Source organism: Parus major, chromosome 8 (genome assembly GCF_001522545.3).
Source record: "Parus major isolate Abel chromosome 8, Parus_major1.1, whole genome shotgun sequence".
NCBI classification, from domain to species: domain Eukaryota; kingdom Metazoa; phylum Chordata; class Aves; order Passeriformes; family Paridae; genus Parus; species Parus major.
This window is the reverse complement of record NC_031777.1, coordinates 2,683,907-2,699,058: the sequence shown is the minus strand read 5'-3', so window position 1 is coordinate 2,699,058 and position 15,152 is coordinate 2,683,907. Positions and strand designations below refer to the sequence as shown.

Here is a 15,152-nt window from a genome sequence, read left to right as displayed (position 1 = left end):
ATGTAAATCTGTGGTGTGGGACCAAGTCTTGTCCTCTGGCATCAAACAGGAGATGGGTGATTTTTACTTCTGGCAATCAATCACATGGACATTAATGTGAAGGCAGGTGCCATTGTTATGAGTATTGTTGTCAGGAGACTGAAGAAAATCCAGTCTAACAGGGTAAATCCTCCTCTCTCTTCCAAACCTCTCTCTGTTTAGGCTAAAGCTGGGCAAAATAATTCACCACAAAAGTAAAAGTTTGTGTGTGCTGAGGTGGTGGAATATCAAGGGGAACCAATGTGTTGAAATGAGAAATATTTGCTTTTCATATTTCTAAAACATTTCAGTTGTCAGTGGTTTTCAGTTTCATTTATTACCATTAAGTATTATCCAAACCCCAGTGAATTTCAGCCTGGGTTGAATCCAGCAGCTCTTTGGGGGTTCATTTTTAATTTTGGCTCAGCTGAAAAAGCTGAAAATATTTGCCCCAAACAACTGAGAAATATGTTTAGATTTTCCAGGAAAAGCAAATATTCACTTTGTTTGCACAACTACAGCCCTGACCTAAATAAAACTTTACCTAATATGATAATCTCTTTAGCTTAATGAAAATAGCTAAGAAGAAAGAATGGAATACAGACAGACTCCAATCTCACTTTGCTGTTTTCTTTCACAATCTCCCATTTATTTTTAAATAGAAGCCCTGTTCCAGAAGTAAGCAGATATTTGTCTTTAAAAGGCCATAAAAATATCTCTGTATTGGAAGAACTCAGGTGGGTGACACTTTCAGCAATGGGGAGTTGCCTTTGCATACCTGGGCTATTCATTGCAAACACAGTATGTGAAACAGAAAGAGAACATTAAAATACAGATTTCCATCAAAATATTGGCATAGCATGATTAATGCTCTGCTGGTTCTTACATCAACACCCAAACTTAACCCTGCAGAGCAGGCTACAGTGTTTTCTCTCACCAGAGTAGTGCACAGCAAGAGAAAAGAGGGAGAGGAGGAAGCAATCCATATCTTGTATCAAACTGTGCCCTGGGCTCCAGTGAGTAGTTCTCACATTTAGCCCAATGTTTACCACGGTTCAAACCCCTGGGGTCTTGTCTTCACATCCCCAACCAACCAAAAAGTCTGTTCTTTGGCCAGAACATGAACAAACAACCCTCCCTCTTCCTTCATTTTGTCCCCTCCTCCAAGTTAAGGGCCACTAATCTCCTGAGACAGGTCAAGGCACACGGCAGGGGGAAAGAAGAGACAGGCAGTGGTTTTTAGGGTGCAGGGCTCAGCCTCCCCGAGCCCTTGGCGGGGCAGATCAGCAAGGCACTGTTGGCAGGAGACCCATCCAACACCAGGGTCCTGTTGCTGTAAGGAGCACCCCGATGTGCAGCTGCTGAAAATCACCACGGTGGTGTGGATTTGCTCTTGTTTGGATACAAAATCTGGCTCTGCAAGGCCTCTGTGTGTGTTGCTGCTGGGGAAATGAGCCATGATCTGCTACAGCTGCTCCTTCTAGAGGGGCACACGGGGCTGGCACCTGGGGCTGCCCCTTGGGTTATAACAAATGCTGTAACCAGCACCTGCCCTCCAGGTGTTCCTGAGCTGGCTGCTTTGCCCCACAGCACCTGCAAAAACACAGTGTGCTGAGGAACCACAGTGTTTCCAGCACTTGGATTTCTCTTCCTAGGACACAGAAGACGAGGCATGGAAAGAAACTAACCTGCTTTGTCAAGTATTTTTAGTGTTAATGGCAGAGATTTTGTCTTTACCAGCTAACCCAGCTGTGCTCCTACTCTCTCTGGCAGATGCCAGAGCTCCATCTGCCTGGCAGGGAGGCAAAAGTACTCTTGGAGGGCAAGGACATGGTGTGCTACCCTGCATGGTTTGAAATATCGATGTTAACATCTACATTCAGCAATAGAAGTCCCCTGGGGGAGGCTGGCAGACAGGTTTCCAGCCCTGCACACAGATCAGAGACCCAGGTGAAGAATAATCTGTTGTATGGGACCAAAGCATCGGCCTGAGGAGAGAGTCACAGCCTTTGTGTGGCAAAGGGATTGAGTGGGCTTTTTTTAGAGAGAGGTAGCATTAAGTTACATTGTATTATTCATGTTTGTTACCTGTATAATCCCTTGAGGCTTCACACTATCAGGATGACAGCAACTGTTTCATTGCTCTGTTTCTGAAGCTTGTTCTGTGGCATGTGAGATCCCCTCATGGGATCCCTGCCATTATTTTAGTGTTCAAGTGCTGATAGCCCAAAATTTCTTGTAATTGATGTTTGGGGAATCTCTGAATTGCAGTTTTGTTTGAGGATCTGGCCTTTGCCTGGTGTCAGTCATGCTGTGCAAGTGGGACTCTGCTGGGCCTGGTCACACCCTTGATGGGGAAACTGACTTTCCTTTTTGAAGCATGCCTTCAAAATGTTGGGTTTTGAGGAATTTGACCTTTCTGTGTTCTAGCAGCTCCCTGGACAAAGTATATTGTGAGACTGATGTACTCAACTTTAGCAAGCTGAGGGGCAGGGAGAGGTGAAACAGCTGCTGAATCACAGCATCTTTCTGTCATACTAATTGTGAACATTATTTGTGTATTTCTTGATAGAAACACTACCTGCAAGGTCCTGTTCTCTCTCCCGCCTCCCCACATGCTGATGTTCTCCTGTGGAACTCTAAAATACCCCTGTTCACATCTGCCAGAAGGAAGCACTTTTATCACCTCCAGGAGTCAGCTGCCCAAAATTCCTGGATCAACTTGTACCTGTCAAACTCTTCCCAGGAATCTCTAAGAAACAAAGTTGAAGAGAAGTATCACCAGTTGTGCCCCTGCCAGTACCAGAGCCAGCCAGGACCATCTTTCCAGCCCTCCTCAGGGCTCTGGCCACTTTTGTCCCTAGGGATTGGCATAGCAGCCCCCCTCCTCGATGGTCTGCACCGGGTGTATGGGTAGAACCAGGTGGGAAATGCGGCTCCACAGCCCGCTCAGCTTGTCAGAGTCCATGTGGTCGTAGGAACTGGGGGTCCTGGTGCTGGTGAACTTGGCCCAGAGGAAGTCACGGACCCTCTCCTCCACCTGCTGGAGGCTGATGTGGCTCTCCAGCGTGTCCTCCTCCAGCAGCACCGTCAGCAGCAGGGCCACGTCCTTGAAGGCAGCGCCCTCGTGGTCGCAGTACTTGTAGAAGATGAGGGTGGCCCCCGCGGGCAGCAGCTCGAAGCGGTGAATCACCGCGGCTCGGCCCCCAGCCTGGAATGCCGAGCTCAGCTCCGAGTCCACCTCCAGCTTGGCGTGGTCGCTGTGGAGCCTGGCTTTATCCCTGCCGTCGATCTGCACCGTGCTGCCGTGCAGGGCGGCCGAGTAGGAGTCGGCCACGCGGGCGCTCAGGCACCGCAGGGTCCACTCGCCGCTGCGGGCGGCCGTGAGGATGATGATGGCCGGCTGCGTGTGCTGGGACGCGTTCAGGTGCTTCCGCAGGAACTTGCGCCCGCGAAGCCACAGGTGGGGGCTCTGGCCAGGAAACCTGTGCTGCAGCTGGTCAAACTGGGACAGGAATGCCTCCACCGTGGGGTTCTTGCCCGGCTGCTGGGAGCTGGAGGTCAGGCTGCCGAAGCAGAATATGCAGAGGCCGAGCACTGCGAGGCCCGCGATGAAAAGCCCTGTTCAACAGGGGAGAGACACGAGGTGGGGAGCAGGAGTCAGACCCAAGTGACCTGCAGTGACATTCTGGAAAGCAGCCACAATGGCTGTTTTTCCCCGCTCAGACCTTTCCCCCTGTAAGAGGAAAGTGGAGCAAGTTGGCCAGGAAAGGTGAAGGGGCTGCTGGCTCTGTGTTGTGAGACTCCCACTCTGATACACCAGGTGAGGGGGCTGCAGCTCCAGGGATGAGGGCAAGGTTACAGCATTGTGCAAAACTTCCTGAAGCAGGAAACTTCCTGAGCTGCAGCTGCCCACAAGCTTTCTTCCCTTTCCCCCTCCTCTGTTTTCTTTAGGGTCTGTGGCCATTCAGAGCACCACATATGGAGGTGTCTGACCCAGGTAAAGCACTGCTTTCACTGCCCTCCTCCATGCTATGAGTGAACAAAGGCCACCATGCTTCTGCTCAGGAAACAGAAAGCAGCAAGCTCCAGACACAATGGCTTGTGTCCCTCTCCATGGCAAAGCAGAGTTTTGCTAACAGGAGAAACGTGTTGATGCAGATCAGCATCACCGTTCCTGCTCAGAGCCCCATGACAGAGCAGGGCTGAGCAGGGGGACCCTTGGCACAGTAACCCCCCAGACCTCCCAGGGCACTCACAGCATGATGACCACAATATTCCAGCTTTTGAGGCTGAAGAGGAAGCTGTCACTAGAGGCTCAAACTGAGCCTGTATTAAAGGGGATGTTTTTTTCTCTCAAACCCTCAGAAGAGGCTATGAAAGGTCCCAAGAGAGAAGAGTAATTAAATATGCTTCATTACTTGCTCCTGGAGGATCAGTGCCTTCTGGTCGATGAGTAACATGCAAGGGAAGCTTCTTTTCCTCACCTTTCCACAGAAGGGATTTTTTGGCCTTCTCCTGCTCTGTGTTTTGGGTGGCGATGTTCTGCAGGGAGGGCTGAGTCTCTGGGTTTGGGGCTGTGTCCCCTGCAGCAAGAGAAAAGAAATGTGCCACTCACTGCTGAGGGAACAGGTAAATGGAGCTGTAGTGTGTTGTAGTTTAAGGCCTGGCGCTGCTGAAGATCTCGGGATGTACGGAAAGTTAGAAAAAACCCCCTCTGTTAGGATAGCAAGACCCCTTGCAATTAGCCAATAGCACCCAGGTGTGACGTATGTAGATGGGAGTAACACAGTGAACCCAGGCTATAAAATGTTAAGTTTCCCTGCAATAAATCGCCATATTGCCATCCATCACATTGATGCAGTGGAGTATGGACCGCGCAGCTGGGATAGCCGCCTGTGCTGTAGGTGCTGTAGCTGATCAGGATGCTCATCTTGCTTCAAACCCAACATCTGGTGCACGAAAACCCGGGAGAAAAAGCGGGAAGAAATGCGAGAAGAAATTAAAAAGCAAGAATATCCTGAATCGGCTGGCAGCGGCCAAGAGAGCTGGACTGTTCTTGGCGTGAGGATACTGGGCCCAGAAGGATGAAGGAATCATCGAAAAAGGTTAGATTGTGAATTGTAAATTAATTAAGTTGTAAACCTAATTCGCTTGTTATTACAAGCCTTTGGGTTGTTGAAGTCGTAAATGAGTTTGTAAAGTTTATCCACCCTAAGGTGTGGAACAGATATGCTAAAATCTTTGCTGAAGAAATTTGGAAAACGACAAGGAACTGTTTGCTGGCTACCCTGAAAGTTAGGGTCAGAGCCTGATAGCCCCCAGATGGGAGAAGCTCAACTGAGCTGGGAGGGGAGCCAGGAGTCCCCTCAGTCCCTAAATTCTTATCTGCTCCCAGAGAAACAGCGAAGAGCAGGAGATTTTTGGAAAAAGTTAACAAAAATAGCCAAAGGTGTGGCAGAGAAAATAAGAAGAAAGCATCCCCCCAAAGACATAAAGATGGCACAGAGAAAGAAGTTGTAGCGCGGGAAAAATATGTCTCTAACAAAGAACTAAAGCTGGCCTTGGCAGGTGGGCACAGTCGAGGGGATGGGAAAGAAAAAGAATGTGAAGAAGAAAGATAAGGAATGTGAAAGAGATAAGACCCAGCGAATGGAAACGAAGGCACAGAGATTGGAACGCGAGAAAGGGGGGAGGGCAGGAGCCAAAAGGAGTGGAACCAGGGGCGGAGGGAAAGGTGGGATAGAGGCGGAGTAGAACCAGGGGGGAGGGAAAGGTGGGATAGAGGCGGAGTAGAACCAGGGGGGAGGGAACAGCCCGAGAAAAAGGCAGGGCAAACAGGAAGCAACCGGCCAGTTTGACTCTGACCGAGACACGAGCGGTTCACCCCCCCACCCCACTCCACTCCCTCTCTGAGAAGCGCCGGGATAATGCCGGATAATGTTTGTTTGTTACAAAGTTATGATTTCTTGAGTTTTTAAAAGGTGTTTATGTACCCTTTTGGAGTTAGTTTTGTGTTTTAAGTAATTATGAGTTTATGCAATTAGAGTTTTCAGAGTTTTTCTCAGATTTAAAAAGTAGCCCGGTGTGGAAGAGTTTAGAAAACACACACGGCCGAACGCTGTTGCCATGGCAACCACCGGTGAAACAAGTAACAACAACTTTAGTGAAACCGCAGAAACCAAAACAACAATTAAAAAAAAAAAAAAAAAAGAGTTTTAATTAGACAATTTAAAAATTAGAAGCTTTATAAATTGTATTGTTTATAAATTAGCAAATTGTTATAATTAAAATTGGGTTTAAAAATAAGATTTTATTAAATGAAGCGCCTTTAAAAATAAATTTAAAAGTTTAAATGTTGTATTTTAGTATCCTAAGAAACTTAAAAGATTTTTAGTTTGTTTAAATAATCTCAAAGTTATGTTAATTATACATTACCCATTTGTTGAATTTTTGACAATTTTAATAAGGAAATTTTAATGTGAATCTTTTTGTTATATAAAACATATAACTGCATATATACCAATTTGGATTTTAGTTTAAAAATTGAACGTGATGTTTTTGAGAAGTCCTACAAATGCTGAGTGACAGCTTGCCAAATCCTGTGTTTTTATAGTTTTTTTTTGGAGAAGCTGCACTTTGGAATCTTAACTAATTTAAACATATACTAAGCAAATTCTTGTTGTGAGTGAGTGTTTTTAGTAATATTTGCAGTTATTGTGGGTTATTTTTAAAATTAGATAACATAAAATTGTGATGTATTTGTTACATTCTTATAATTTTTATAGTGAATCCATGTCACTGTTGACTTAAATGTGTTTTAGTTAAGCTGTATAACTTGGATATTTTTTTAAAGTTAAGTTTTGTTATCCCCTTTTGTTATAAATAATTATTGTTAAGTTTAAATTTTGTTTAATTTAAATTGTTTTATGTTTTATTAGAAACACTTGTTTAAATTGTAAAGTATAGTTATTTTTTTAGAGATATGAAGACAGCTACAACTGAAGCAACTGTGATAAACCACTGATGAACACCTGCTTGTAGACAGAAATGAATGCAGTCTGTGACACCCTGGACTTCATTGAGAGTTTTATTCAGTTGTTGCAATTTTTGCAGTTTTGTTTGCTATAACTTTTTTATTTTTCAGTGTTTCCAAAATTTTAATAAGATGTACCATTGCTAAGGATTAGCTGCCATAGAAGAGGCTTCAAATCAAACCAACTGCTAAATGATTTACTCGGTCTGGTACCTAAAGCTTCTAATTATTTGATTTGTACAAATGCATTTTAACAGTTTGCTGTGCTGTAAGCATCTCATAGCTGTTGCTATTAAAAATCTTGTTCTAAAAATATGTTAAGAGATATCTTTCCAGTTTAAAGTCTAAGACCCTGGCCAAGTCTTGACTTTACCTGGACAGAATGTTTATCAATAGATCCAGATGTTCTTGTACCAAATCAGTATTTGAGTCACTTTTTAACTCAACAATTTGACCCTGTTAATATGACAACTGGACCAATTTTAAAGTGGGCTTGAAGAATCATTTCTGGAGATGATTAGCCAATCCTTCACTGATAATTTTTGGTTTTGTTTGTTTATTAACTATGAGATGCTAGTGCAGTGTTTTAATAATCAACAATACTTTTATATTAATTGATTTTCAACTGTTATAAGTTTTTATTAATTGTGTATAAGGTTTTGTGTTAATGTTGAACAGAAATACATCTCATTTTTATTTTTTTAAGAAAAGGGGGGAAATTGATACCCTAAAAGCAATTTGATTAGTGTAATTCATTAAATTCAAGGAGAGAAGTGCCTGTGTTTTGTTGGAAGGTTCAAAAAGGTCACCTGTCCATCTGACCAGACTGTCTGCCTCTGAACACAGATGCAGTGAACAGAGAAGTCATCACACAGCCTTGGTACTCCAGACATGGATCAGAAGTGGACCTGTCAGGACACAGTTGTGTCTGAACAGTTGCCAACAGAAATTTTATGTTGTTATTATGATGTGGTGTTTTTATCAATTTCAGTTATCCTTTGTTTCAAGATTTAGAAGGGTTTGAAGAACAACTTGAACATCAAAGCCCTCAGTTACCGATCAGCTGCCAGATGACATCACGGGAGCGGTGAACGTTCCAGGACTGAATCATGTTGGAGAAATTCTGTAGAAGATTTGGGAGGTGTAAAGATTCCATCTAACTATATACAAAGCAAATTGTAGTTGTGTGTTTATCTTTTTAGCAAATTGTTTTCACGCTTGGATTACATATATACCAGAACACGTATGTTAAAAGTAGTTAGATAATAGTTTAAGATAAAGTGTTTAGCCTGTGTAGTAATTGTTATGTTAGTATAAAATATAAGTATTTTCCTTTAAAAAGTAGTGTAAGCATCTTTGAAAGTTCATCTAACGCTTAAGTTTTAGCTGTGAGTTTGCAAGTATGGTGTCATTTACATGGTAAGCTGTTCATAGTAATTGTGCTGTTTATAGTTATAACACCTGAAGCAGTGAGCCCCAACCTTGTGGTACAAGCTGAAAACCCATGATCTAATAGTCTAGCCCTTACATTTGTACCCCAAGTTTAAACTCCTCTGTCGACTTTTGTGTATTAGCTGTTATCATCCCCAGAGTCCTATACCACCTGGATGAAGAGTAGAGCCTGCAAGTGGAGAGACTCACCCGACTTCAGAAAGAGAAGTGGTGACAGGTGTAACCATAGCGATGCTGCTTAACCTGAGAGCAACTGGTGCTGCCACAGGTGTCTCTGCCATCGTGACCCAACAACAGAGATTGTTTTAGCTACAGATGACTGTAGATGAAGATCTACAGAGAATTGAGAAATCTATATCCTTTTTAGAAAAATCAGTCTCCTCACTCTCTGAAGTTGTTTTACAGAACAGACGATGTCTCGACCTTCTATTCATGTAGCAAAGAGGCCTCTGCATCGCCCTGAAAGAAGAGTGCTGCTTCCACGCTGACCACACCGGAGTAGTGAGAGACACCATGGCAGAGCTACGAGACAGGCTGTCTCAACGGAGAGTAGAGAGAGAAGCCCAGCAAAACTGGTTCCAATCTTGGTTCGATCACTCTCCATAGCTAACCACCCTAGTGTCTACCCTGATTAGACCAGTTGTGATGATTTTACTTGTGTTAATCTTTGGACTCAATTTTATATTATTTATTTTCAACACTAATACACCTTATATTTTAGCAAATTAATTTTTCATAAAGAGAGGGGAATATGTTGTAGTTTAAGGCCTGGCGCTGCTGAAGATCTCGGGATGTACGGAAAGTTAGAAAAAACCCCCTCTGTTAGGATAGCAAGACCCCTTGCAATTAGCCAATAGCACCCAGGTGTGACGTATGTAGATGGGAGTAACACAGTGAACCCAGGCTATAAAATGTTAAGTTTCCCTGCAATAAATCGCCATATTGCCATCCATCACATTGATGCAGTGGAGTATGGACCGCGCAGCTGGGATAGCCGCCTGTGCTGTAGCTGATCAGGATGCTCATCTTGCTTCAAACCCAACAGTAGTGAGCAGAGCAGGAGCTCTCAGCTGAGGGAAGAGTTAGAAGTGAATACTGCTTTGGGTTAATACTGCCCTGAGTCTTGCCTCTCTCCTCTTGGGCTGGGCAAGGAGAAAGACAATGCAGGGTGCAGAGTGGCTTCAGGCCTTTCAAAGCACAACAGGAGCCAAAGGAGAGAGGGAGAAAGAGAGACACCAATTAATTTCTTATACCTTGTTTCCTTCTTGACTCCAGCAAAGTGACAACAGCTACTAGAGATCTCACCCAACTGTTGTTCTAATGCCTATGGGAAGTGTAGGAAGTGGAAGAGGAGCAGAGTGCAGCCCCCAGCTCACCTTTTGGTCTTTTCCTTAACATGTCTTGGGACCCACTTTCCTGTGTTTCTTCATCGCTGGATTCCTCTGGATCCCAGTCTGGGAGAACGGCACCGCCTTCCTTATCTCCCATGACGTCCCAGACGTAATCTTCCACACCAGTCACATCCAAATCTGTCATTTCACTGTCAGAGCTCCGTGCCTTGCTTGTTGATGAGACATCTTCCCCTGCCTTGCAGAAGCTTTCACGCTGCCCAGTTGTCTCCTGGTGGACAGGGCTGTCTCCTTTGCTTTCCACATTCTCATGGCCCAGCTCAGCTGTGGGGAAAATATTCACAGACCTACACTTAGTCTTTTTTAGCCCAAGAACCAATAACCCCTTCTTCTGCTCTGCCTCCTCTAAGCCAAGTTATTAAGCTCAAGGGTTGGAAGAGACTCACCTTCACCCAAGTCCTCTTTTTCCAGGGGTCTTTCTGAGACACCTTCTCCTGTCTTGTCAGATTCTTCCAGCAATACTGCAGTTTCCTGGGCACCTATCTCCTCTAGTGTGGGACCAGCTGAACCCAACAGTGTTGTCTCTCCCCCATTAGCAGCTGATTCATACACTGAAGAGTCCTCCTCTGGTTTGCAGGATGTCTCAGGCCACCTGCTTGTCACTTGGCACCCAGGGGCTTCCTGGCTGGCTTCTTGGTGCACAGGATGCTCTGCTGTGCTCCCCACCACACCCTGGACTGGTCCAGCTGTTGGGATCAGAGTTCACAAGCCCAGTGAGCCACACAGGAGTCAAGAATGCCCAGTGCTTTACCACCACCCATACAACTCCCAGTTCTGGCACTGCAGAAACATTCAACCCTATGGATGCTAACTCCGAAGCAGACAGCATAGTGCCTGTGGAATAGCAGGCCGCATAGCTTTCTCAGTCTTGCCTGAGAAAGTGGCCTGGGAAATCATGGGGAGGATTTAAAACAATCCTCAGAGACAGAAAACAGCCTTGCAGGTGCTGTTTGTCTGTTCCTTGCTTTCTTGCAAGAGAGGGTCAAGGGGTGGTGAACCCCACTGACCAATGATGGTGATGTGTTAGTTTACTAGCCAATAAGAGTTTCTTTTCTGTACTTTTCACGTATCGGTCTATAAAAAAGATCTGAAGCAATAAACCTAGAGAAATTCTCCTGACTGACTCCTTAGAGAGTCTGTGTCGTTCTTCTCGCCGTTCCTAATAGAGCGACACAACCCCAGTGAGACAGGAGAGAACAGAGTGACCAGAAGTGAGAAAACTTTTGGGTTGAGATCCAGACAGTTGAGAGAAGGGAAGGAGGGAATTAGGATGCAAAGGGAATCGTTCACCACCTCCTAAAAGCAGACTCATGCCACATCAGTCTCCCAGCAATGGCCATCCCCTTCTCCCTTTCTTCCTGTGCCCCAGTTTTGTTGCTGAGCATGTTATATTGTATTCAACAACCCTTTCCCCACCTTGGGTCCCTACCCAATCTTCTGCCCACCCCAGGGTATTTGCTGGGTAGGGGCAGAAAGCCTTGATGCTGTGCCAGCACTGTTCAGCAATAGCCAAAACACTGCTCTGTTTTCAACAATTTTTTCTCTAAAACCACAAATCCAAACCACAGAACTTAGAGCTGCCATGCTAAAACTAACTCAATCCCAGTTTATGTCCCAGGTGGGATGGGCAGGCAATTCCTTCCTCAAGTGGTAGGATATGTTACCACATCTTCCACTGATAGTGGGTTTTCACAGACAGCAATGGATTTGAGGAATTCCTAAAGCTGTTGTTGAATACAGTTATTCTGATGTACTTCAAGCATCTGTCTGAATGTAAATGATAATTCTGCTCATGCTCTGTCTCTGTTTCTGTCCTGGAGCTGCTCTCCCAAAGACCTATGGCAACATTTAATTAGAAACAAACACTGGAGCATAATTCAATAGAGAGATTCTGCAACTGAACAGTGTTTGTGACATTCTAACTCTTACAGAACCTAAGTGCAGCTCGAATTTCAGGCACTATTTGTGAAAAATTCCTTATGAATGATCAAACACTACAATGACATAAACAATTATGCTATAATTAGAATAAACACTGATAAAAAGGCAAGGAACTCCCTTCTAATTTGAAAACAGAGAAGAAGCTGCACTTGTCACTTGTCAGAACACAATTTTTACTTTTTTTGTTGCTGATTATTACAGTAACACTTGTGACTATCTAGGACAGACCTGAGCTGGTGATGGCATTACTGTATCACTGACACACTCCTAGGTACTAGTCCATAACAAGGCTCCCACAGAATGTAAGTACAAGGTGGAAACTGAAACATGAAGAACTTGGATGTATCCTGCTGCTCAAGCTGGGCACAAACTACTCCTTGCCCTGCCTTTTCCAGAGTTTTTCCAACCACAGGTGGTGGAAAACTGGCTTATTATTTAAGTATCTGATGGTGGGAAGCACCAGGATGTAAGGAAGAAAGCTCTTCCAGTCTGGATCTCTCTCTTCAACATTCCTTGTGCTGCCATCTTGGGACACAGAGTCTAAACCTGTTGCAGATCGGAATCTAAAACTGAAAGTAACTTGTTCATCTTTCACCCTTTAAAAAATGATGGCAGCTTGCTTTCCTTGGCCTGGAAAAGATGAGATTCTTTTACTGGTTTATTTTTCTTTTGCACAGGTTCCCCATATCACTACTCAAAACTTGCAGCGAAGTGATTTTCCTAGCAGATGGAATAAAGCAAGGATTCACTTACCTGCAGGCAGATCCACGCTTGGATTCTCTTCCATTTTCCTTTTCCCCTGGAGTTGTGGCTTCTGCACTATTTGGTTTCACTTCCTCCGATGTTCTTACGGAGCTGTATCTCCCTGCTGTTCGAGAGGGTGACCGAGTCCTGCCCCACTCACAGGCACTATCCCGTCCGGGTCCGGGCAATTCCAACTACACGCCCACAAACCTGATAAGCAGAAACACAGGAGCCGTGATTCACGGTGAAGAAGGCTCCTCCTCCATGATTCCTAAGGTGAAAATGGGCGGATGTCGCCCATAACCATGAACCTTCAGCCCATGGGTCGTCAGCTATTTTGTTTCCCGTCAGTCCAGGGGTTAATGCAAACCGCATTTATCCTGGGACATGCCAGGGGGGTGAGGCACTGCTGTCTCATCCCGACGGACTCAGCGCTGCTCCCGGACGGCAGGCCTGGAGCCTGGGGCTCGGCAGGCTGTCCCGGCTACTTTTGGACTCCTGGTGCAGGAGCCAGGCCAGACACGGAGCAATGACCCTGCTCTTCCCGTCGCTCCCACCCTCCTGTCTCCGGCGTGTGGGATGGATCCGGCAGAGCCACGCTGGGGGCTCAGCAGTGCCGGGCCGGGAGCTGCGAGCCCGGAGCCGCGGCCCGACTCCTGCACCCCTCCAGAGCTGATTCCCCCCGGTTACAGCACTTTGGAACAGGGCACAGACGGAGCCGGGCTCTCTGGTGTAACCCAGCTGATGGCTTTCCCAAGCACAGCTAAGGCGGCATGGAAAACTCCCAAGAAACTTTTCACGCTGGAGAATAGTCCGTGCGGTTTTCTGTACAGAAATCTCCAGCCCAGCCTCCTCAGCAGCTTTTGGGCTCTGGGAGACACCTCACCCCCCAGCAGTGTCTCCAACACACCACTCGGGGCTGCGGGGGTGCAGTCACTGCCCTGCCGGCCGGCTCTCGTCCGTCCCCTCCCTGTTCCCGATGCTGACGCTCCAGCAGGAGAAGGAAGTCAGCAGAACAAAGTGAAGCCGGACGCTTACCCAGGCAGGTTCGGAGCCGGTCAGGGCGGCGATCAGGAGCAAAGGGGTGGCAAGAGGAGGCCGGAGCTGGCCTTTCTCCTTGCCCTCCGTCCCAGAGGCCCTTTGGTGGCAGGACACCAGCGCACACCCTGAATCCTTCTGGAAACGTGACGGTGAACTCTGCCCTTCCCTGGCTCCCGGCTGCCTGCTGGGAGCTGTAGTTTTCCTTCCCACAGTCGTTCTCGGGAGCGTTCAGGAAACAATAACTTCTTTTTTTTTGGCCGTGTTTCCGCGACTTTGTGGTTGTGAGCTTTTTTTTTCAGTGCGTGACCGGCGGCTTCCTGCATTCAGTGTAGCGGATTGAAGGAAGGAAACCGGAGTGAGGAGGGAACTGGTTTGAGAGTTGATTTAGGAAAAGGACTACGAGAAAAGCAGCCCAAACTCGTAGGCGGCAAAGCCCAGACTGCAAATGTAACGTTGCCAGTGCAGAGAATCTGGGGAGGACGTGAAAAGGAGGGTCTTCAGCATCAGCCTGGAGGGAAAGGGATGTGGAGCCCACCCAGTGTCCCCTGAAGTGGTCCAGAGACTGCAAGGGGAGGGGGGAAAGTTCTGTGTGTGTATGTGTGTGTGTGAGCCCTTGGCCTCCTTTAGGCAATACTTTTCAAAAAAAAAAAATTCTGTTCTAACTTGTGGTGCCTGCACAGTGGCATGTATAGGCATAGGTATATTCCAGCCCCTTCCCTATTCCCTCTGCCCAGGACACATTTCATGGAAAGCAGCAGCACAGAGACAGCAACACCCCTGGAACTCAGCTGGCTGCCTTTTCACCAGCATCCCCAGAGGAGCCCAGCAGCGAATGGCTGGGACAAAACACAGGGAAAGACAACTGAAACAGTGCGGGAAAGGAGCAGGCACAGAGTAGCTGTGACTCCTCAGTCTGGGGGACAGAGGGCTGAAAGGGGGGATTGGACTAATGTGTTTGTTTCATTTTAACTAAATGTCCCCCTTACTAGTACTGGAGGTACTTGTAAAACAGGTAAGAGGTTGGGTTCAAATGGGCAGAAAAATATACTTTATGCTGTGTGGAGGAACCCTTACTGGCCCAGGGAGCACAGAAGCAGTGTCAGAGGGGTCAATAAAATGTGTGTGCCACCTTACTCAGGGCTGTCAGCATGTGCATGGGCATCAATACCGACACTGTTCATGTCAGGAAAGTGATGAGAAGGTGAAGTGTGCTGCCCACTGCACCTTATTTCTGAAAGTGGCTTCCTCCCTCACCCACAGAGGCTGGGAGGGGACAGTGGCCATGGCAAGCTCAGCACATTCCCTTGTCACGACCAACCTCTCACCAGGTGCAGCAGGGGCTGTAAAACCAGGAAAAGCAGGAAGGAAAAAGTCAGCATAGCTGATCCACAGAGGTCACCTTGAGGGCCCTGCTCCTGGCTGCCATCAATCTCACACCCTGACTTGATCTCCATCAGTAAGGAACAGCCAAGGAGCAGCAGAGGAGCTGCAGGTGGCAAAGGCTTCATTTT

At 46.4% G+C, this 15,152-nt stretch overlaps 1 protein-coding gene across 2 annotated transcripts; it reads right to left on the bottom strand.

The window, feature by feature from the left end:
- Positions 1 to 634: 634 nt before the first annotated feature.
- On the bottom strand, positions 635 to 13,964 carry TOR1AIP2 (torsin 1A interacting protein 2). Of its 2 annotated transcripts, none has more exons than XM_015636817.3 (6): positions 13,639 to 13,964; positions 12,610 to 12,810; positions 10,302 to 10,601; positions 9,883 to 10,179; positions 4,440 to 4,604; positions 635 to 3,639 (listed from the first exon to the last, which is right to left on the bottom strand). In XM_015636817.3, the coding sequence occupies exons 2-6, from the start codon at positions 12,641 to 12,643 to the stop codon at positions 2,879 to 2,881; spliced, it is 1,557 nt and encodes a 518-aa protein (XP_015492303.1). In that variant the 5' UTR covers positions 12,644 to 12,810; positions 13,639 to 13,964; the 3' UTR covers positions 635 to 2,878. The 2 variants fall into 2 exon arrangements, with proteins under 2 accessions (XP_015492303.1, XP_015492304.1); XM_015636818.3 differs by having other exon boundaries at positions 4,506 to 4,604; positions 13,639 to 13,961.
- Positions 13,965 to 15,152: the final 1,188 nt, after the last annotated feature.